This window comes from Buteo buteo, chromosome 9 (genome assembly GCF_964188355.1).
Source record: "Buteo buteo chromosome 9, bButBut1.hap1.1, whole genome shotgun sequence".
Taxonomy (NCBI): Eukaryota; Metazoa; Chordata; class Aves; order Accipitriformes; family Accipitridae; genus Buteo; species Buteo buteo.
The window spans coordinates 10,800,053-10,824,692 of NC_134179.1; the positions used below are offsets into that span (position 1 = coordinate 10,800,053).

The 24,640-nt window shown below is 35.1% G+C and overlaps 1 protein-coding gene across 2 annotated transcripts in view; it reads right to left on the reverse strand.

The window, feature by feature from the left end:
• Nucleotides 1–24,640, reverse strand: part of CCDC88A (coiled-coil domain containing 88A) — an 82,690-nt gene that overhangs the window by 26,509 nt on the left and 31,541 nt on the right. Inside the window, exons 9-19 of one of the 2 annotated variants that reach the window (XM_075035370.1) lie at nt 21,117–21,198; nt 20,269–20,427; nt 16,460–16,606; nt 15,276–15,420; nt 14,307–14,491; nt 11,971–12,108; nt 8,372–9,442; nt 7,682–7,809; nt 3,788–3,929; nt 2,996–3,172; nt 2,320–2,481 (exon numbers count right to left, since the gene is read on the reverse strand). In XM_075035370.1, the coding sequence (XP_074891471.1) occupies nt 2,320–2,481; nt 2,996–3,172; nt 3,788–3,929; nt 7,682–7,809; nt 8,372–9,442; nt 11,971–12,108; nt 14,307–14,491; nt 15,276–15,420; nt 16,460–16,606; nt 20,269–20,427; nt 21,117–21,198 (2,536 nt within the window). The remainder of the gene's footprint in view (nt 1–2,319; nt 2,482–2,995; nt 3,173–3,787; nt 3,930–7,681; nt 7,810–8,371; nt 9,443–11,970; nt 12,109–14,306; nt 14,492–15,275; nt 15,421–16,459; nt 16,607–20,268; nt 20,428–21,116; nt 21,199–24,640) is intronic. The other variant, XM_075035369.1, reaches the window with a different exon arrangement.

Consider the following 24,640-nt stretch of genomic DNA (forward strand, 5'->3'; position numbering starts at 1 on the left):
AACAGTAGCATCTGTTTAACAGAGAGAAAGGGAAATAAAATAATAGCACCTGGAAGGAACTGCCCATATTCTGTTTTACTGAGGAACTGCCATTCAAGGTTCCCTTCCAGCAACAGTAATGTCAGTTGATCACTTTACGTATATGTTGTGAGATCTGGTGGGAAGTACTCTTCTTGCAGAAGAGTGCAATTTCTCCAACAATTATGTCAAACAGTATTAATGTCTATAAATACGTTAAAGCCTTCAACATTAGGCAGATTTTAAAAAGAGAACAACAACAACTTTACTTTGTGGGCCTCTTGAAAGATTAATCTAGTCCTTGGATATCTTAAAGAATTGATGATACCTAATGTGCTTGTCATCTGACCTGTATTAGGCTAGTTTCTTCCTCCTTTCTATTCAAGAGATGAAAACCAAAAAATACTGAGGCTTCTAATACCCTCAGGGTATCTATTAAGGGGAAAAAAAAAACCCAAACAAAAAACCCAAACCAAAAAACTATCACTCCAGTGCATGGTGTTACTAAGGAACAAATCCCTTTCTGTTGGGATTGCAGCATTCCTTGTTACAGATGAGAAAGCTGAACCTTTCACCGGAAAGGAAGTAATGTCTGACGGCAAGTGTATGCTGTGAAACTTCCCAGACTGAATTCTGAGCTTGATTTAGTTCAGCATTCCCAGTTATCCTTTAGGACATCCTTTCTCTTCTATTTCAACTACCGTTGTAGTAGAAATACATTTGCCTAAGAACAGTGTTGACATAGTCCATGTAGACCAGCTTAGTTTGCACTTCAGATTTAGCTAATCACTCTTATTTTCATGAACATATTTCACCTTTCATTTTGGTTTAGAGTTGATGTAGTGTTGTCTTGCAACTCGCGTGAAGCTATGAGCAAAATAGCTGAATTCTCAAGGAGGAATTCCTCCCTTTCTCAGTCTGTTGGGTATAACATCATTCAGTCATCCCCGGCAACAAAAATTACATTGCTTGGTGAGGTTCACCGCAAAAAAAACCAAAAACCAAAAAACAAACAAACTAAAGGCAGAAAACACTTCCTCCTCCCAATTCACTGTCTAAATAATTTCAAATATCTACAGCTAATTCCTTCTCCATGTTCATCAGATAGGAAAGGCCTGTGCTGTTGTGCAATTCATGAGGCAAAAAAGGAACTACATAGATATTCCTGTTTTTTTGACAAATGGTATTACAAAACACTCAAAGACTTCTGAATCCCAGAAATACAGTCTCATCTGTTTAAAATGGTATATTTCCATGCCCAAACCCGCTAATTTTTAATGACTAGATGAGATACGGTGTGTGCACAAATGTTCTGTTTTGTTCATAGGCTTGCCAGCCACAAAGGGGAGTACTGTGCACTAATTAGATTTCAATGTGGTAGATAGAAAGTGCATCTGTGGTACGACTGTCTTCTGCTTTCCCGAGACAGGATGATAACTTGAGGCATTCACAAAATGCATGATTTGTGTACGCGTTTAAAGACTCCTTCACTCTTTGATTTCCTTCCATCCTCCATCATTTCTGACATTGTTTATATTTCTGAATTGTGGACTTTGTATTCCCTCTTTAGTTTTGATTCTTAGAGCTCCCAAAACCATTAGATCCATTAACAAGAATATTTCATTTATCAGAGAAAAAAAGAGAGATGTATTTAATAACCTTTTAAAGTACGAAGAACGCCATCTGAATTTTGGCCATAAGAACTGCAAGACTCTGCGTGCAACCATTTTTATGATTTCCATGGTCACACGTTACCTTTTTTGCCTCTGCATTATTGGAATTCAATCTTCACATAATCTTGTAGTTTTCAAAGGTTTTTTTTTCAAGTCTTCTGTACTTACTAACATCTTAATTTTCCTCTTAAGTATGGCTTTTCCTTTTTTTTTTAAACTCTATTTATAAAAATAGACAAAATACTAAATTTATTAGAGTCTCTTTGGACACACTATTTCCCTGACCTAATTTAGAAGTAAAAAAATAAATTAAAAAACCCCCCACCAAACCCTATCTTATAAGACTGGATAAGAGAATCTACTCTACTCCTAAGTATAAAGTCAAGAGTTTAAATTGCACCAACATGAAGGATTAAAACCAACTTCTAGAAATGTTATTATTGATCAGCAAACAAAAAAATTATTTGGCTGCTCTTAGTGCAGATTATTCGCACATTCCTTTCTTTTCCATGTCTGTACCAGAAGCTAAAAGTGACCCAGAATATGTTATGGCCATTAGCTTTAAAGCTTTCATTTGAAAAAACTTTGAATTAATTTTGTTTCTGAAAGCAAAATAGGAAAATACTACCTGCAGCTTGGCATTTTGAGTTTGTAGAGTTGTATTTTGTTCCTGCAGAGAAACAGTCTGCCTCTGAAGTGCAAGAATCTGAGCCTGCAGATTGCTGTTCTGTGTCTCAAGTTGCTTTAATTGTGTCTTCAGTGCTTGCTTCTCTGCCTGCAGTGTAGCATTCTTTGAACATTAATAAAAAAAAAAATAAAATCTGAGTTCACAGCTGTTTACTGAACTTCAAGAAAAAAACCTTGCTTCTCCAAAACAAACAAAGCAGCATAACTTTGCAGAGATTTACAGGGTGAAACAAAACTGTAAATCAACTTCTGTAACAGAGTAACACACAGTGATGTTATCACTACAGGTTAAGATTGAAAAAATGGGTAACTAATATTGTACCTATGGAGAAGTAGTAGAAAAATCTCCATGATTCACGTAAATAAAGATTATGTAAGAGTGATTTAAGAGGTATCTGTGGATTCAAAAGGGCAAATTCAGGTTTCCCCATTTTCTTTTAAATGCTGGTCAAGTGCAGAATCCAGCTGCTTCATAAACTATATTTAATTCATACTCTGCTTGGTAGATAAACTACGTGATAAATTGCATACTTTCTTAACAACACTCTCATTCAATATTGCTGGAAAAGCTCACGACAAATAATTAAAATCAGAGTAATATGTAAAACACATCTTACATTCCTTTCCACTTCGATTAATCGATCTTTAACTTTCAATAATTCTCTAGTAGTTTCTTGATTTTCTTTCTCCCACTTATTGACAGATTGATTTTCTTCTCCACTTCTTGGAGGAGAATTCTGAACCATCCTTTCCTCTTCTTGTCTTTGCTTGAGAGCTTCATAGTTCTTTTTCACCTGAAATTATTTAGGACAACTTACACTGGGTTTAGAATTTTCCATTTTCTACATTCTAGTTTATTACATGACAATACCACTGTTCAGAGAACAGAAAGAGCTATGTTATTGTATTTGTAAATTTGCTTTTTGTGTATATTTGGGGAGAAGATGTATAAATTATTTATGGATATAGATAGCTCAACCCTAACAAACACCTGTGTAACAGGAAGAGACCTCTATTTTCTATTTTATTTCAGTGCATTCAACTGTATCCCCCAACTTGTTTATAAAAGTCCTGCAACCAAGGAGATTGTATTTCCTTTTTTAACCAGTCCACTCAGGCTGTTCAAGATCAGAAAATGTAACTGAAAATGACTACTTTGGGCATCCCAAATCAAATCAACTTCAGATTATTTATCCACCTGACATATTCAATGACAAACAAACTCAACAACTTTTCAACATTGGTCATGCACTACTGCAGTCTTAAAAAGCAGCCATACCTTTGTTCTGCTTTACATTACCTGAACAATTCCCGTCTTTTGCTGTTTTACACAAAAGGTCAAGTGTTGAAATAACAATAGCTGGTATAGGAGTAATTTAATGTTATAGAAAAAATGTTGTTCTCCTTACTGTTTTAAGTTCCTGACGGAGTTGCTGGTTTAAGTTTGTTGATTCTTCTAAACGAGCCTCCAAAGCAGCAATTTTTTCTTCTTTTATTTCAAGAGACTTCTTAAGTGTGGATTCTAATTTTGACTCCAAAAGCTTGTACCTACTGATCAATGACATCACACACAAAAAAGTCTGTATTTCAAAAATTATCTGAGGTTATTTAAATTCTAAAATGTGCTGGAACAGTAGCCTCATAGCTACATTCAAAAATCATTGAATGCTGACTATTCAAAAGCATGAAGACACCTCAATATTAATATCAGGTCCTATGTCTAAAACAGAGGATGGTAGTCAGAAACGTTTTTGAATCCTTCTTACTTTTAAAACATATTAGCCATACAAAAAGCCATGTTCAGCCACACCAGTAGTGTGCTGGCTTTATTTGGATCATTAGTGTGTGTGTGTGATGACAGCACTCTTCCTTCTGGCTCCACTCCAGTGAATCCAGCAGGGACCTGAACTAAATTAGGATGTGAAGTATTTGGAGAGCAAGATTTTCATCAATTTCCATTTCCTGTCAGCTCAAAAAGAGGAGGCACTAGGGAAGGAGATGGAACACAGTACTTTGCAGGTGCATACTCATTTGATATATGAATGTGTTAACTGCTCACTCAGCCCAGCTGCTGATATTTTAAGACTGCTACCACTCCTGATGTGTAAAGCTTCCATTTTTTACCATATTTACAATATTGTAGGGCACCTAAAAAACCCAAACCACCTATTTGGGAGAGAAGTGGTCAGATTTAGAATCTATTGGTTTAGAACAGTATGTCCTTTTTAGAAAATACTGAAAAACACACTCATTAATCACTTTTAAGCAGTTCAGTCACTGTACGTGTACTCAGAATCTGCAAAACATCCCACTTCTCCCCACAGTAGGATAAAATAAAACAAACTCCTAATATCCCCCTTTTAAATCTTGACTGCTCAAGAATCTATCAGTTTAGTGAACGGAATAGATTGCAAGAGACTCCTGAATGAACAACAGCATTAGATCTAGTCAGGAAATGGAGCAGAAGACCAATGGTAAGAGAATTAATAAGTAGAAAGCTGTCCAGTAGCATCATGTAGTAGGATGAGAATCCTAGATTTTAAGGTATGACAAGTAATTCTCAGGGACTTCAGAAACAGTAGGCAGTCTATGACTAGTAGAATAGATAGCATTTCATTTTCTTGAGCTGAAGCATATATTCAGCTACAAGTAAGAATTTCTGTTACTGAGAAGTTATACAATTACATAGAAAACAAAGAAAGAAAAAGACTAATAGCAGAGACCGAATCTCCAGTGTCCTTTTGAACACCTAATAATGAAAGATGGTACAAATTTTCTGGAATCAATGAGATTTAGGTATTTTGGATTCAGGGTCAAAATCCATACATCTTTTGTCTAGAGACAACAGCCATTTGAAAGGCAAGAGAAAATGGAAAACACTTCAATGTTAACTTATCAAATGTTGTCAGCTTAGGCCCCAATAGAAAGACTCTGAAGTGCTAACCAAGAACATTAAACAAGAGACCCCCACAACCAGCTCTCTCCCACCAGGGAGAGAAAAATTGTGCACTTCTAATATCTCTCATCAAAATGAGAGGGGCAGACCAAAAATATACTGAGAAGTAATTTTGGCCATAACGAACCTAGCTTTACTACAGGCCAGATGAAACAACTGCTAATGCCTCAGCTAGGTAATAATATAAAGAAAGGTATGGTCACAAGCCTGAGCTCATAGGTAGACTTTAGATAATGTTCTGGGTAAGCTTCAAGCTGTAAAGCTTACTTCACACCTCCCCACAGATCAGCCTGAACAGGCATATCATACCCAGCCTGATACCCAAATATCTTGTACCATCAAATACTCCATCTGCTTTTGTGGTGCTTTCACATGGTCAGTGCTGGACAATCAAGTTTGCCATGAACACCTTTCTAGACAGGCATTATCTCCTGCTGCAAAGCAATCTGCACAGAATTAAGCATGGGCTCTTCTTATCACAGTGCACCCAAGCAGCACCAAATTACAAGAGATCTAAAGCCAGCAGTAGACATGTGCCAAGTGCAGGTCAACCACTATACAATGCTTAAGCCTGCTCTCTGGGTTGTGCTCTTAATATACAATATATACACAGCAAAAAACATGCACTGATTACTTGAAAAAGGAATACCCATTGGAAGAGCACTAAGGGAAGGTGAGGGGAATGAAAAGAAAATTATTTATTTGTGTAATTCCCACACATAGGTAAACTGGAAGCAAAGGAAGAAATAAAACAGGTCATGACAGGTGCCAGAAGTGTGTTGAAAGCTCATTTAGATTATAATTTAATGAAAGCTGGATAAAACTCCCCATTCCACAGAGACACGTAACTCCAAATTTTCTTTCAAATTATAATTTATAGATCCATTCTCTAAAATGCAAAGGAAACACTAGTATTGTATGGCCCAAGGTTGTAATTCATACAGTGTCATAAACCAACTAACCTATGAGAAGTGAACCCACAACGTCTGATCTTTAGAAGTATGAGCACTTGTAAAGGACAAGTGCCACTGTCTCTTGTCTGAAAAATAGAATTAGACTCATAAATCTTTCCATGTAGTATTATTTGCAAAAGCACCTTTACAGAGCAAAATTTTCTCCCTTTGTGGGAGTGCTCACTCCAACCGCTTGGAATCTACAACGTGATTTAGAAAAACGTTGCTCAATCTGGACTTCTTCATCTAAGCAGTTTAAGCTTCAACTTAGCTCAAGGATTTGTTCTTCTTTGTATAGTATATTCACCTAAGGACAAACCAAACACATACTATGCACTGTCTGGTACACAGTCATGCTTAAGTTGGAAGAAATGACACTACTCAAAGTTCTGAGGACTTTTCTTGACATAAGACCTCCTCATTTGTGAGCTGAGAAAGGTAGTTGAAAGACACCAGCAGAAAACAAGAGGTGGTAACAGATTCCCCCTACAGGATTCTGGCACCACCCCAGTAACAGAGCACTGGCAGCAAGAAAGGGAAACTGAAGGGGTGGGGGTGGGGGGGGATTTGTTTGGTTCTCTTTTAATATAGAAGGCCTAAAATCAATCTACATGTTCATGACAATCAATAATAATAACAGATCATGACAGCAGCTTTTTTTTTTTTTTTTTAAATTTAAAGAGCACAACTGAATAGCATTGTGAAATAAAGACTGGCTAGAAGCCTATACCAGTCTGCTTTTCTCCTGTCACAAATTTTCCCTAAATCCCTGCAGGATAAGACACAACACAACATGCAGTAGAGGAAACAGATGTCAAGACAGCAGCTGCTTTATAACGGCAGGTGTGGTAGACTGATAGAGCCAGTACGAAGTTTTGGAGACACTCAAGTATTGGATACTTCCCAGGCTGTGTAAGCGGGAATGCAAACAGCTTCCTTTTCGTAGGAAGAATTAGAAGGAAATAGTTGTAAGGAAAGAGTGAGACAGTTTAAAGTAACCATTATGTTACAAAAGAGTAAAAAACATTTCTATCAGTCAAGCAGTCAAAAAGGAAAAAGAGAAACACTTTGGGCCTATTATCTTTTACAGCTACTGTTTCTGCTGCTAACTAGAACATAAAACATTTTAATTATACATTACCTCTATCTACTGACATACTTGAAGAAATTTCTTAGTAAGAAAAAGTGGTAACCCACTTTCAAAGACAGCTAAATGTAAAAGCGCATCAACTACCTTATTAATTTCAAAGAATAGCAAGTTCTAGTTTGGGTCTCTTATTGTGCCTTAAAAATCTAAGAGTATGCACCAAAACAGTCTGTAAAACCGTTTCATCTTAATGAATAAGAGAGACCCTCATTTCTACACTGTTCCAGGTAGGCCTTGACATTCTCACCTGTCATCACTGCTCTGCTCATCGTGCAAGAGACGCTCCTTGTTTAAGCCTATTTTTTCAAGTTCATGGGCAAGTTTTTCTAGATCGTTGTTCATTTGTTGGGTCTTCAATTTTTCATTCACCAAGTCCTTACACAGAAAAAATTAGTCAGTATTATCATATAAATAAAATAATGTAGCTTAATTCTAGAACTGCCAAGGCAAGAGTCTTTTATCACTACATGACTTGAATAACTCAATGTTAACTCTCCTTTCCTTCCAATTGTTAGCTTTCAGCTGTATCAGATATTACATTTTTAACTATAATATGATTTCACTGTAATTGTCTAGTCCTCTTCTGTAGAACTTCCCTTTGAAATTTGGTCTTGAACTTCACGGTGAAGGGGAAGTGTTTAAGCCAGAACAAATATATCAAGAATCTGAACAACGTTCATTTAACAAAGGCACCATGACAGTCTGTAAGCAACCTTAAAGAATTAAGTGTAATATGATTATATTATTCCATTTGATCATTGATTATATAAATTTTGATTATCTAATGCCTTCCCTACTGTAACCATTAAAAAGATGCTAATAGTATACAAATTAAAGCATAAAAAAATACAAAATACAAACTTTTTAAAAAATACAGATATAATTTCTCTACATTACAAACAGATTATGACAGGAATGGTAACTACTTTCTGTTTACCTCTCGTAAAGTGACAAGGGTTTTCTTATCAATGGTAGCTCTTTTCACGAGTTCTTTATTTTCTTTTTCTAGTTCTTTCAGGCGTACACATGACTCTTTATATACAACTATTTCTTTAAATAAAGATTTATTTTCCTTTTCCAGATTACTAATTTTTACATTGTTTTCTTCTAAAGTGCTATCTTTAATTTCTGCTTGTTGTCGAAGCCTTTTATTTTCTTTTTCTAGCTGTTTCTTATCTTTTTCCAGTTGAGAAGTCTCTTGCTCTAACAACTTATTCTCCTTTTCCAATTGCTCTAGGCGCTTACTAGAGATTTTTAACTCTTCTAAGTTCTTTTGCAGAGTCTGATTTTCAGACTCTAAGTCTTGTAATTCACTTTCTAATTGCTGAATTTTCTTATTGCTGTTTTCAAGGGCTTTCTGTAGCCTTTGGTTTTCTGTGTCTAGGCCTTGGTAGCTGACTTCCAAGCGTTCAGTTTTCTTAAACGAGGCTTTCATGAGTTCAAGGCTTTTTTTAAGTTGCTCCTTTTCACTCTCCAGTTCCTTATTTTCCAATTGTAACTGCGCCACTTTAATGCTTGTACACTTCAAGGATTCAATTGTTCTTCTTAATTCTAAATTTTCTTCATCAAGTTGTGAATTTTCCTTTTCTAAGGATTCTAATTGAAAAGTGAGATTTTTTAGGCTATCCAAAGTTTTTTTCAGTTTTCTGTTTTCCATTTCCAGGTCTGAGTTTTCTTGTTCTAAGGCCTCTATCTTCTCACAAGTGATTTTTAAGTTAGTAATTTTTTTCTGTAATAATTCATTTTCCTTCTCCAGATGATGCAGCTCATTCTCAAGTTCTTCTGCTCTCTCCCCTTTCTCTTTATAGTGTTCCAGTTCTTTCCTGACTTGTCTTTTTTCAAATTCAGTCTTATTTAACTTACTGCTGGTCTCTTTAATAGACTCATGAAGGATTTTATTTTCTTTTTCAATTTCTTTCATTCTCGCTTCAGCACTGATTTGTGAGCGTTGTCTTAGAGAAGCTACAGTTTGATTCAAATGTTCATTTTCTTGTTCTAATAGCTTAATCTAATTTGGGTAGAAAAATTGTAAACTCTGGTGAACAATACGCCAACAAGTAATTACTTCCATACATAAACTGAAAGCTACTAAGATAATAAGATTACATTATATTTCCCTTTTATTTTAAGTTTAAAAAAATAAATTCTCTTACTGTACTGGCATTTATTTGAAGCATTACAAACATTATGTATGTACTCAGGTGGAAGTTTGACAACGAGTAAGTCAAAGTGACTCTTCAAATATCTTCCTCTTGGATATTAGTAAATAACATAAAACTAACAAAGCATAAATCAAAACAAAGCTGTATCTACTTCTTAGAGTAATTTCATTTTCATTTGTGTTTACCCAGATTTAGATTGTTTTTCTTAAACTCTGTAATTTCCAGAGATATATGTCCACAAAGAACAAAACTGCAGTCAAGTTCTAAACCAAACTTGAGATGGAGAGAGGTGTGGGAGCTGCAAAAGTGTCTTTCACTTGGAAAAAATAGAGGTGGCCTGTGGGATATGAGGGCATCATGATCAGAGTCAGTAACATTTTGGGAAGAAACACAAAGTTACATTAATTTTTGAGTTAAAAAGAACCCTTGGACATGCTGTTTCAAAACAGCTTCCAGAGAAAGTAAGTCATACTAGAACTGAATTTTCTTAGGTAACGCATTCCTAGATCTACTTCAAGGATAAAGGCAACGTTTACATCTTAATTTTTAGTATTTCATTGACTTTTTCAGTTACTCCAAATAACTTCAAATTATTTGCGTATGTAACAACAGACAGCAAAATGCAGGAAACTGTTTAGATCAATATTTAAGAATACACTAATAAACATAGCATAAGGGATGTTTCAACAATAAGCTGTTTTGGAGAAAAGCAAAAGGACTAGTTGCAATGAGAAACAAACTGAGAAAATTATAGACTGTTCTTTTATATTTAAGTCTGAATGTAACTATTAATTACAGGATCTACAGCTCTGTTCCCAGCAATGACAAACTGTTCGGAAACGATTAATAAGAAACTAATTAACAGGTGTCTAAAACCACAACTTTGTAACACTTTACATAACCTGTTATGTCACCAAACATGCATAATTACTCTTCATTAATTCTGCTTCTATAATCTAAACTTAACAAAAAAATCATGATCAATGCCTCCATAATTTTTTTATGAAATCAAATGAACCTTGTACAGTCCCCTCCAATAAGTTTAAGCACAGAATTTGTAAAAGACCTGAAAGATACTGCTAACCCATCACAGCTCCTAAGTATATTATTTTTAAGCAGAAATAGTCCCAGTGAAATGACAGTCTTACTCCAACACATTTAAAACAACACATGTATCCCGTGATGGTCAAATTAGGACTTATGAATTATTCCAGAAAGTTTTACCCCCTTTAGAGTACACTTCTAATACAACGTACAAATCTATTACTGTAACGATGAACACTTCTAAACAAGACAAGCTGGCATATTTTCTTTAAAATTATTCCCATTGTTCTCTTTAAATAAAAGTAAAGCTTCAATGCCCAGCTTTTTTTTTTCTTTCCTTCTTTCTTTTCCAAGTCTGGAGTTTCATTTACTGATTACATTGGGCCTTTAAAAATTTTCAGGATTTTTGAAATACAGTATTCTGTATTCCAAAACACTGTACTTCTAAAGTTAAACTAAAAATTGTCCATCTCATCAAGAAGTATCAGTGGAATTTATGAAAGGTAACTCCAGTTCTAATTCTGAAGGACTTTATTACTAAAGATGGTATTTCCAGCAGTTTCCATAACTCTTGTTTCCTAGTGGCTGCCTTCCACAGGTCCTCTGAATTACTCTGCAAAGACCTTTAGAAGGTGTCAGCACCCCTTTGATAAAGATACATCAGTGACACTCAGTCCCCTCCCAAATACAGCTCAAATCTTTTACAAAGACCCAGATGCCAGTTTCTGGCAGCCAAAAATAAATTCTGCTATCCACCTACAAGCCACAGCTAGAAAACATTCTAGTATAGGGGAGTATTATGAAGCTGGATATGATGCTTCCTACCACTGATAAACAAGACTGCAAGCAACACAGGAGGAAGAGAGTCAGCAGCAGAGCAGCAGACCAGCTCCGCTACATTGGTCTCTGTCAGGTCCCTCTGAGGGGCAGGCTGCTGTAATTCTCATTAATACTCCGACATTACTTCAAACACTGACCAGCTGTCTGGAACCTGTTTTCCTCCACTGAGAGGTGTTTGGCTTACCTCCAAAGTTCCCAATTTTCTGTTTTGGCTGAGCTACACCCTCTCAGCATCTATAGCAAATGCACAGCCCATGAAAGCCACAGAAGCATTACAAAACATTAAGAAGTTCTAAAACTAACAGTAAAGCCTCAGCTAAAAATGAGTCATGTCTCTCACTGGCTGCAGGTCTTAGACAAGCTATTTTGCTGCAGGTATGTACTTCTGGCAAACCTGCTACATTTACAATCCCTTTATGCCTGTAAAAAAGTACAAAAGGAGAACAGTACAGTACAATGCAGCATTAAGACTTTTGATTCTACTACTCACTTGTCGCTCTGAGTTTTCTCGAAGTGCTTCAAGTGTCTTTTCAAGCTGTGCTTTTTCTTTCATCAAATCTTTACTCAAATTTTGACTGTTCTGAAGACTTTGTTTCTCTTGGCTAATTTCATTCTCTAGCTCTTCAAGCTAGGGAAAAAGAAACAAATTTTTTAAAATGTACTTAAAAATGCCAATAGTATTACTCTTAGCTGTGTTGAAGGTATCCTTATAGAAATAAATAAAGTTTAAAGGAAAGAATAAAATGGAATTTTCTATTCTTTATCTGAAACAATTCATCTCTTCTAGGAATAAATTTACTTCTGCCAGAATTTTCTCCCTGGCTCAGAAGATTGTATCTATAGAGTACTTTTGCATTAAAAAAAAAAAAAAAGGTCAGATTTTATTAGGCTCTGGATATTTCCTCAAGCACCTTTTTTTGCCTCTTAAAATTCCATTTTAGTGAGATTTATACTGCTCCTCCAAGTCCCTTTTAACTTAGAAGGGTTTAATGTTGTTTGATCTTACTTAACTATTTCAAGAGATACTTATGATGATTCCTTGGGAATTAAATAGACAGGTTTATTTTGTCACATGGCTCCAACTCGCAATGTCACCAGACAGCAAAACTGTTTACAAGTGAAAATAATCAAGTGTGATTTTTCTGTCACATGTAAGTTATAATTAGTTACTCAGAAGCAACGTCTCTGCTCAGCATCTGCTGAAAGGTTTATATTCTAGGTCAAGTCCCTCGTCCACATTACCTGATCCTAGAGGAGTCTAGACATAACTCGGACCCCACGCAGGAAGAATATTTTTAGAAACGAGTTATCTGAATTATACATTAAATTTCTGCTAGTAATACTGAGAAATAAAATCACAAAAAGGTAGTTGAAAGGAATTTGTTCCTTCATGAAGCAATTTGTTGATCTGAAATATGCAAAAAGCATGGCATCAGTTAGGCCAGAACCTGAATTAAATCTTTCTCTTAGGATGAGAATACTAATGCTTGACCAGTCTTGTGCTTCCCTCTTCCTCTCAAATTCAGATTTTCCTGGACCCTTGCTTAGTAGACCAATGCATGTTTTACAGGGTTATTGGCCCTTTCATTGGTTTTTGCAAAGGAGAAGTAATTGGCTCAATCACTCCAGCAGGGATGCAGTCAGACTCCATCTGGGAACCAAATTTACCCATCGCCTGCCCAACTGCCATCTAGGCACTGGGAGTGGAGCTCCTGTGGTCACTGTATCTCGTATTTATAAGACTCTATATTAGCAGTTTGTTTTAAGAGAAAGCATGTCCAGATAGAAGTAGACACTGTATACGGGACTCGTAACAGACATTTTGTTCAACTTCATGCTTTTTGCTGAAGTGATCACTGTTCAGAACATTGTTTTTAGGGGCAGTGAGAAAAAGGACATGTCGCCAGACATCCAAAGTAATAAGAACAGTACAGACAACCACAAAGACCTACTATTGCTTGCTTCTTATACCTATTCCTTTCTCTTGTACCCTCCCAGCTGTCTTTCTGGTACTGTACAGAAACTCAAAGCAGCACACAGGCTACTGCAAAAAATACTGTATCATTAAGAAATCAGAAAAAGCATGGAAGTATGGAATACAGTAGGGATTTCTTTCAATTTTTTTTTTTAATTATCTCTTACGCACTCTTCTCTAAGAATAGTCTAACACCTGAAATATCTGCTGAAGTAAAAGCTATTTCAGAAACTTTAGACATTTTACTCCACTGTAATTAGCTCCTGTTTTTTTCCAATTTTTATTCTCTATAAATAACACTAACTAAATTACTCTATTTGATATGCATAATTTGGAGAGCAAAATAGTGTAGATCAGCACAGATAAATCTGACAAACTCCTTCCATTCACTTGCTCATCAATTCCTTGGCCCATCTTCTCTCATGAATGAGGACACATGACCAAGTTTTCTCCTTAGGTGAAGACTAGCTAAAATGTCCATGTACACATACTTTCCCCTGCTTAATAATTACAAAAATTAAAATAATGGTCTCAAGTTTCATAAAATACTTCCATTACTTATTATATCCCCAATATTAACATATTGATTTTTTTTCCCCTTGCTGGTGTAAGACCTTTCTGAATAAAATGGTCCCATTCTAACATAATTAATAAAAAAGCATAATTAGAGAAGAGAAAAACCTCTCTGAGGTTTTCTTTTTTACCATAAACTAACAAACACCATAACATCATTTAGACCCTAGTAATACTTTACCCAAAATAAAGGCCATTCATAAAATTAGCTTTTAGAAAGAAAACGACAAGCATCATTAGGCAACTCATACACAATTCAAACATACACTGATGATTACCTTTTTGCTAAGTCTTTGGTTTTCTTTTTCCGTTTTCAGAATTCTTGAAGTACTGCCTTCTGCAGAACCCACTGCACTTTGTAGTTCTTCTACTGTCTTCAGTAAACTTTGGTTTTCCATTTCCAACTTCAGTAATCTGCTTGATGTCAGTTCATTTACCTCATGACCAAGTGATTTCTGTGGCACTGTAAGAGAAAAAACACCATTAAAAAAATTACTTATTACCTGGAGTTCTTGCATTTCGCATTTTTACGGCTTAGGGGATTTAAAAGCCTCTGACGGGCCCTCCAATGCCTTCTTGGTGAATAGAGCTAGTTAGGATTAATGACCCATCCTCCTTACCCAGATAACATTGCAGATGCATAAAAGGAAATGTCCTACCCATCCTACAGTTCCTAATCACAGAAAAGATTTATTTCCTGCAGCTGAGGATGCATCTCTAAATCTCCACAAATCCTTTGTATGGGATCCAGTGTATGACCAAGCATGCTATATTGGAATAATCAAAATTTTTGCCAGTTACGTCTGTAAACAATTACTCTGAGAAGCCTTAGCAAATCTTTCTTAACTTTGAGAACAGTAAAGCAAGAAGACTTTTGATCTGTGCTACAGATTATAGAAGTCTGAATGGCAACACAATTTAACTCCAAGGTATTTATGGGTTTTACACCTCTGTTTAACAAGAATCACAAGAACAGAGACTTTTCATGTAAGTTCTGTCTCCAAGGATACATGGAATTGAGTTTAAAAAACAACCAACAAAACAAAAACCAACAACAAAACCAAAACCAAACCAACCACAATAAAAGCAAGCAAAAAAAACCCCAAACCAACCCCAAACTGTCACATCTCTCCAGTGGACAAAAGCTCTGTACTTTAGAAATAAGGACCTGTAGTTTCGTAATGCTGTCCAGTCTCCGAGCTTTCAATTTTTCTATTTTATCAGTTTGCAAGTATTACTATGTTTACCTTCAGAAAGTTCAGTAGTCCTATTCATCTGTTCAAGTTCCCAGCCAAGATGCAATGATTCATCCATACTTTGTTTCTGAGCCATTTCTAGAGTCATATTTTCCTCCATGAGTTCCTCGATCTTCTTTCTGTCCATATCACGCTCCTTAAAAATTATTTCACATGTAACTTTAAAAAAAAAAAAGTCTCAACAAGCACAAAGTATTTTAGTATCTAGTATGCCACAGAGAAATGCAAAGTACATTTTCTGATTTGCTAATACACAGTGAGACAGCAAGGAATGGACGAAATTATGGAGAACATAGAAGAGAAATATAACAATCAGTAAAGAAAAATACGCAGAGAAGAACCTCTTAGCATAACCTATGTCAACGACTACTTATTCTTTTTCAAAGTTCAATTCTCAGAACATCAGGAAAGAAAGTGTACATGATAAGCACAGCTTGGTAGCACACATGAAAAACAAATGGACAGAGAAGCAAAATTTCATCTTCTCTAAACTATCATAAGACTACTTTGACACAAAAAGCTGTAACAGGACTAGGTCCATGATGAGAGTGTCTCACCTGGCTCTTTATAAACCCCTCTCCCCACACATGCTACTTTAACAGGAGTTAAGTTGCAGCTGCAACTCTCAATACTTTGCAGAAAATGAAAGTAAACAGAAGATAATAATCTGTCACACCTTAAGGAAAACTAAAACAACACAAACCACCCAGGCAAATTATTACTTTATATTTTAGAATATTTACTTTTTGGAGAAGAACTGGTTAAAAACAGAAATTATTTTGGGAATAATCTGAAAAATATGTCACTGTATTGCCAGAATTTGAAAGATCAATAACATCTTTTATCTAAATATTTAAGTGACAACAGACTATCTTCATATAAAAAAAAAAATAATTGATCCTATCATTCTTATGGTCTCTAGTTCTTATCATTATATTTTAGCTATCCAGTTAAACACTGTATTGCCTTTAAAAAGATTACTGCCTTTGCAATTTTTCCCTCCCGAGGCAGAACCAAAGCTACTGCAGGAAACCGTATCTGAAAAGTGTTCGTAAATCAAGACATACCTTTCTCCTCTACCACACCATTTTCACTGGAAGTTGTTCTTTTATTAAAAAATGGAAATGAAATTCAATACGTATCAGTTGTCTTTGCAATCTTCCATTTACACTTACCATCTCCATATCATGTAATTTAGCTTTTAATTGTAGATTCTCTTTTTCTAACTCATGTAATTTATCAGAACGGGCTCGGGTCCCCTCTAACTGATCTTCCAACATTGTCTTTGTTTCTAGCAACACTTGATTGTCTTCCTTTAACTCCTGCAAGAATTAAGTAACAAAAATCTCACAAAGAAAGGTATTTCCTTATTAATACAAACTTTGATACACATCATATCTAGTCTTAGAAACATTGCTCTAATGCTAAAATACTCATTTGGAAGCTGTAACTGACTTCTATAAAAAAAATTTTACAGCAATTTTACATAACTGCAAATTACGAAATTTTTACAAAAAGAAAATTTTACATAACTTAAGAGAAATTAAATAGTCCCTAAACCATTAAGAATAAATTAGGCGTTCATAATCACAATCAAACCATGTGATTTGAGATGTGACCTGGAAAGATGTACTGCATGTATACGGACTACAGCTAAGCAAAACGCTGACATCAAATAAAAATTACAGGTGTCAGGCTCAAACCAAACAAAAATACTTCACACATCATGTAATTGAGTTGTGGAGCTTATTGCTACACAGTTGTGTAGATAAAAAGGCTTACATGTGTTGAGAAGTTATCAAATTCATGCAAGAGAGAGCCAAAAAGCTCAAAAGTACCACCTCTGAGTATGATTTTCCAGAGCAGAGACTGCTGGAGGCTGGGAGAGCACAATGGGAAAGTATCACCAAGTGCTTGCCCTGTTCTTTTGGTCTCCTCTAAGCATCTACTCCTGGCCACTGTCAAAGACTGGAGACAGATGTAGATGCTCCTTTCAAGTCCATAATTTATCTTAATATCAGATTGAACTTCCTAATGTTTGTGTTGCAGGAAATGGAGAACAAAACTTAAGGCAATCAGTTTCTACAGACCATAATCAGGTTTACAGGCCATTGGGCAAACTTACTTAAGCCCAAAGTCAGAACATGATACTGAAAATGCAACTGTATTCTTAAAATACAACCAGCCATATTGAAAGGTCCTAAACAGCTTTAATTTATGTACAGAGAGGATTATTTTTTTTAATGGCATCTGACGAAAATAACAACATGTAAAAAACATATAATTGGCAATTTTACTCATGACATAAAGACAAAACTTTACAAACTTCAGCAAGCAGTCAGCTGCAAAATCTGAAAAAAGATCAGTGAATATAACATATAAATATCTATCCTTCATACTCCTCCCTACACAAATATTAACTTATAATTATTATTATGAAGCAAAGGCAACTAATTAACATCTGTCTCTATTCAAGCATGCTTGAAAAATCAGATAGTTTACAAGTTATGAAACATGTAAACAAATTTTAGGTTTTTTACTAATTTAAACATTCTATGAAAATAAAATTTCCACTGTTTTCAAATCATGTACACTAATTCACCAATTTTTTTTAACCATATGCTTTCAGTCCCTCTTACAACAGTAGCAGATATACACAGTCTATGAAGTCATTCATGTAAGATGATTTCAAATAGCTCACATACAAAGGTTTTCTCATACGCAGGCAGGCTGATGATAATGCTCACCACTCACAGCACCTGATTTTCCAACAGACCCATGTATGCTAACCTATTACACCATACATCGGTAACAGCCAACAACTTTGATAGCATAAATCACAGCACTAGACCTTTATCACTGAGCTCAAGTGGAACAACAATATCTTGTTTAAAGTATGTCAAACACCGAGAAAAGATCCACAGTTGGAAAGTAGTTACCAGCCTTTGTTTTTAAGTGGCATGTGAAGGCAGCTTTGTAGCCTCCTCAAGAATGGATGTTTCAATGACAGCTGTTAAGGTCTGTGTTTAGTGTATCTTGACAAAGTTTCTTCCAATTTCATCAAATTATTTCACATTACACAGTAAGATGATAAAATTAATTTCCACAAGCAAGGCTAAGAAGAAGTCATCTTAAAAAAAAAAAAAGTCTTGGGGACCATGACTTTTTTAAAAATATCAGAAATGTCTAACGCCCTTTTAACAGCTTTTTAATCTGCACCATGAACCTTATCTCTCACTACAGTCTACTGTTAACTTTTTAACATTGCAGTTCACTTGAAAAAACTATCCATGTCGTTTTCCATTAAAAAGCTAGTAACTCCCGTGTCAGTTGATATGCTTTATTTGTGACTAAAGCTATTATTAGAAGTTTTGGATGAAGCATCTACAATTGAACATTACAAAGATTTGATTTTTGCCTTGCAGTTTTTCCCCTCTGATCAACAGTAGCTTTTATCAGTAGTAGCTATTTTATGCTGTGACATATGAAGTATACATTCATTAAAATGTTTTAACTTTTAAACATTTAATGAAAGAAGTCTCTTTCCAGAGGATGCTGTATCATTGGTCATTAGTACTGTGACATTTTTCAGATGTGGTAACTAAAATATTGGTGATATTGTATCATGACTAGGCAACAGATTAGTGGGAAGAAAATCTGGAGGTTACCACAGATCACAATGTTGAGATGTTGCTTAGGAGTTACTATATTAGAAGGTGTGGAGAAAAGTCATCTTTCCACCGTATTCAGAACTGGTAAAGCTGTAGTTAGAGTATGAGATCTAGTTTTAGGGACTCCATTTTAAGAAAGATATGAAATAAGACAGAACCCAGAGAACAGAAAAAACACCTTATAAAGCAGAATGCTGTGGGCTGCGAAGCAGAAAGAGCTACAAGAGAGGACACATGACATGTCACAGTCTTCGGAGAAGAGGCTGCTATGAAAGGCTGTGGACACTTCATCACTCAGGTCTTAACGCACTCATTAATGCCAAGCATTCATTTGGAGTGGTATGGGTATCCAAGAAATACCATGTTTAAAGGTACTGCCATTCAGAAGGACTGAATGAGTTCCCAAGATCCCATCCAGGCCTGTGAATCCAAGAGGCCATATTAAATGAAGAAGTTATGTAAAAATATTCTGTGTCACAGTTTAGCCTAATATCTTTTTGGGGTTGCTTTTGGTTTTGCTTTTTATTCATTTTTACCCTAAAGAAAGGGCTTCATACCAGTACGTCAGCAACTACATCTAGGCAACGTAATATTTTTTCCAACAAGTGTTCACTTCAAGTTCTCCCTGCTTTCCTAGGAGTCTTTTTTTTTTTTTTACCTTGAAAATTTCTTTAAACTTTCATTAGTTTTGACTCCCACATGTAATTGTTTCTTTCACAAATTCTGCCACCTTGGCATTTGCTCAACAAATTTGCCATTTACAGACAGCACGATGGCCTAATGAAATGCGGCACATTGATTTGTTTCCTAAACTTCTAATTCATGACAGAACTGTAAGTCTCTCTTGCCTTGTGTCAGTGCATCTTTTTTTAGTATATTTTATCCACAGAATGCCGTCATCCTATACTCTTTTATCTGCATAGTCACTATTTCCTTAACACTTTACTTAGAAAATTACCTTCTCTTAGGAGACCCGCAAGAGGAGAGAGAAATTATTACATTTATAGCATATTTTTAATTAATTCCTCCTTAGGTTTCTCAATATATAGTATATATCCTAAACAGAGGCTACTGCTGATCTTACTAGCTTAGAGCTATGGTGAATACTGCTGACTTCAAATGAAACTGCATGCCATTAGACACAGGGAGTCTTACATAAAAACTGTAATTTATCACAGAAGACTAACTATCACATATCCCAGTTATAACACTGTTTTCACATGCCAATGTTTAAGTCATCAAAATAACTATGAAAAAGCCACAGCAAACAAAAAATGATGATTATTCAGTATTTTTTTTTTCCCTTAATATACCTCCACTCTAGCTTTGTAGAATTCAATATCATGCAGCCTCTCTTTATACCGGCTGACTTCACTTTCAAGCTTGTCAACTCGAATTGCCTTCTCACGAAGGGCATCTAATTCATCTCTGTACACTCTGGCAGAACGGGCATCTGAGAGTAAATTCATATTCTAGAAAATAAGAAAATACAGAAATTAAATCCAAGAATACTGGACATTGCGTGCTGAAGAATAACATAGATGCTTCATTATTTAAATCAGGGTAACCCAGAGGGATATAAGTTAATTCTGAGAAAGGTAAAAAAAAAAAAAAAAAAAAAAAAAAAAGTGTTTTAGAGGCTCAGTCCAGATCATATATTTCCAAGAAAACTACTTTGGCCTTTTTCAAGGAGAGATATGTACACATTTGTATATTTCAGAACAGCACATTTCTCTCACAGATAATATTCTCAAATGACACACAACAATTTTATACACTCATATCCTAATAATAAATTAATCAGATGTTCTCCCTCATTATCAACACATAGACTCAAAGTATAAAGAAAACCAGACAAAATTTGGTTGCATTATTTTTGAGAAATATTCAGCACATGTACATTCATAGGATTTGGTGGTGGTAAACTGCTTGAATGTGGAAACGAAAAAAAAAAAAAAAAGAAAAGAAATAACAACCGAACTATTTTTTCAGCATACCTGACCAAATAAAGGAATAAATTACAAAAGACTGTATTCAGAGTGCATGAAAACATACTTCCTAATACCAAAAAAAAAAAAAAAAAAGGGGGGGGGGGTGTTCTGGTCACAGCAACTTCTTTTTGCCCACTCTTTTTTAAATAATAGATTTACAAAACCCATACCTCTTGCTGAAGTCTCTTCAGTTCAGATTCCATCTGTTCAAATTCTTGTTTACAGTCAAGCAACTGCTCAGTCTTTTCCTCACTTAAAAAGAGAAAACACAAAACAGCTAAATATGACTGCAAAATATTATAATCAGCATCTCATTTGAGAACAAAATACTGAGATTTGTGAGACTTCCTTCTTCTAATCCAGGATTTCAAGGACATCACAGTGTAAAACTTAGGTATGCCATTATACTTTACATTTTCTTTAGGTTTTAGTCTACATCTAATCTTTCAAATTTGGTCAGATTTTTCATAGTCCTTTAAATTGTTCACTAAGATTTCCTACTTATGTGGGGCAGAAAACATTAGGGCATAATAAGAGATTTTTTTTGTGATAACAGATTTTTTTGGTAAAAAACCCCCAGACAATACACATGAGCGTGTACTAGGAGATTCTCATCCAAAAGTAAACTTAGAATAATTTCAAAACATACATTCCAAAGGTCTAAATATTTTTCCAGAAGAACCACTGACGCATCCTGTCACAGATCAGGTAAAGCCAGTTTAAAAAGCACTTTTATACTTCTGTAATTTTTCTTTTTCTTAGAGAAGAATTAAGGTTTTCAGATGCCTTTACTCATTAAAAGAAGATACCACTTAATAACTTTAATAATTTTATGAAATGCATAATGAATTTTATTTTTATGGAAACAACATAGTGTCTGTTTTAGTCGATTCAGAAATTTGTAACAAAACCAATTTGACACAGAATACTACAATTCTTACAGCATTCATTCTTAACTTCCAGCTAATACTTATTTCTCAATGCTCAAAAAATGAGTTTGTTAACAAATGAGTTTGTTAAACAATGAGTAAGGGCAAGCGAAATATTTAATTCTCTCAAAGACACAGAATACCTAATGTTCAAAATTGAACTGCACCTCAGAGCAAACAGCATTCACTATTGAAAAAACCTGTCATATCCAATATTGCATACTGCTAAAAGATACATTGCTTATTCAAACATGTTACTATATTATTTAATATTTTGGAATACAAGTATGAAACAAAAGAGAAGTAGAGAAGGGGGAGATAAGAGAATTTAATGGACTGAAACATATAATACAATCTAGAAGTAATTATACTGAGAAAAAATATATTTGTTTTAAACAAAACTAGAACAGTTGTTTTTAAAAGAGCCAATCTCACAATGAATGATCTTTTTGCAACCATACACTGTTTCAGAAAGGTTGTTGACAGCCTACAAGTATACAAGGGTTCATCTATGTATAGCTCACTGCAACATCACTGTCCACAGCAGATATCAAAGCTTTCCCTTTACATAGGTGTTCAGAAAGCATAAAGAAATAAAAATTTATGCTGTATTATGTTAGATTACTGGAAGTTTTCTATTAACATTCATATTCTGATATTATAATTCTGTATCAAAACACACAGGTCTTACTACAGAAAATCAGATGTGCAATATCCAGTTCTGGAGTTTCTGTATTACAAGCCTCAAATCACTGTTTTGCATCCAGCTGAAAAAATAATCTTTACAGACCTTTTGTATGAAATTATGTTAGCTGCAGTGCATATTAAACCAGGTATGAAGGTTCATTGCCAAAACCAGATTGTAAATTTTAAGCTGAATATTTTCAACTCTGGAATGAATCTGATTTTAAATTTATCAAATAGATGCAGCTTTTAATACCAAATGCTACAGACAATTTATCAGTCTAGTATTTTAAATATACTGTTACAAGTAAAGGAAATTTATTTACGAACTGAATTCAAATAGGGTGCAAAACGTGAACTGTTCCGAGCCATCACTGTTGCCCTAATTGCATGCTTCAGCTACAGACTAGAGAGGATTGTACTAAATTATACAGAACATACCAGTGTTCACTGTTTAGGCTATCTATTAACTGTCAATCAAACTAATAACAGCAATTTTTTCACTAATTTTCTTGGTGCAGCTGTTTATAGAATATCCTGGGCGGGCTCATTTCAGTAGACATATAATAATATAGACATCAGAAAAAAGAGCCATATCTTTTTGTCATCTATTCTTCATGAAGACCAAGATGTAGTGGGGGAAGGGGATCCTCTGAGTAAATCAACCAGATACTTAATCCAGCCAGCTAGGATGATCTGATCAACAAACTCTGATAAGACAAGGCCAGCAAGCTGATAATTGTGACTTATGCTACCTTCAACTTTTAATTTAATTTTACCTGCCTCCTCTCTTCATGAGACATGCTGGATTAAGAAAATCTTTATTTATGCTGTTTCTAAACTATAGGCAAGTTACTATACATATTGAATCTCTTCAGATTTAACATCTGTATTTTAAGTTCAGACTGCACGTACTTCACTCTGCTTGAACAACATTACACATTGCTACAGGGAGAAACAGATTCTCCACTGGACTATTACTGTTCTCTTCACTACTGCTCAGATTTGTTCCTAGACTATGAAGACAGAATAAGTACCCACTGATACTTACTCAATCAGTTTTCTTCATAATAGAGAAGGGATAAAAAAGGTTTTCATTAGAATATGAAAAACCAGAGTTCTTTGTTACAGTGGGACTGATTTTTCACAGTACTTGAATGAGGTGAAGGAGGGGAATATACCTCTTAGCTAAGGGGTCAGCACCAGGGGAAGAAGAGAGCAATCCCTTAACTGGATGAAGGTAGCAAGTTGGAAACTGTAAGAAACCATAACTGACCCAAGCTACAGAAGTTACTCATTTTACAAATTACATTATTCCGTAGACATAAATAACCACCCCCTGCCAATAATCTCAAAGTCTATTTCTGCATCTAGGTTGGCAATGGTTCAAGAGATTTAGTGGAGTTTAGTTTGCATAATTTTCTTTCTTTCACTTTTCTCTGTAGAGTGGCATGGCAGGTAAAAGTGGAACAGTATTGAAGGGCATGAGCAAACAAGTGATGTGCAGACAAGGAATCTTCTACAAAGATGGGGGACAAAAAGTTATTCTAATGATAATTTTTTTTCCTATCTGCAACAAATCTAAACGTTTCCTAACCATGAATGAACCACAGATGACTATATCTTACTCTGTTTCCAACAAGAAACAGGTAACTTAATCATGCTGCCGATAAGGAATCACTACAGCACTGCCTCCTTTTAAAAAGGACGTTTTTGCCACTAATCCTTGAACGGTCAGGACACAGCTCTTGCTTCCAGTCCCTACCTGCCTGCCCCATGTAATTGTTCTTAAGTGTGTCACCCCACAATTGGCTCAACTGCAAAGCTCTTCTCTTAGAAACATACATGAATACAGATAAATTAAAACTATAGTCAGACATTCATTAATGATAATGAACAATAGAGGAAGCACAAAGAACTTGCCTCAAACAACAATATGGACACAATACGTAAAAGAAAACGGCAACGCTGCATTAGATTAGCCATGAGTATTTCTATAAAGCAAACAATTTATGTAGAGTGGAGAGCCCATTACTGTATTCTAACACGCTCAAGAGATTGCTCAAACATAGTTAGTTTTT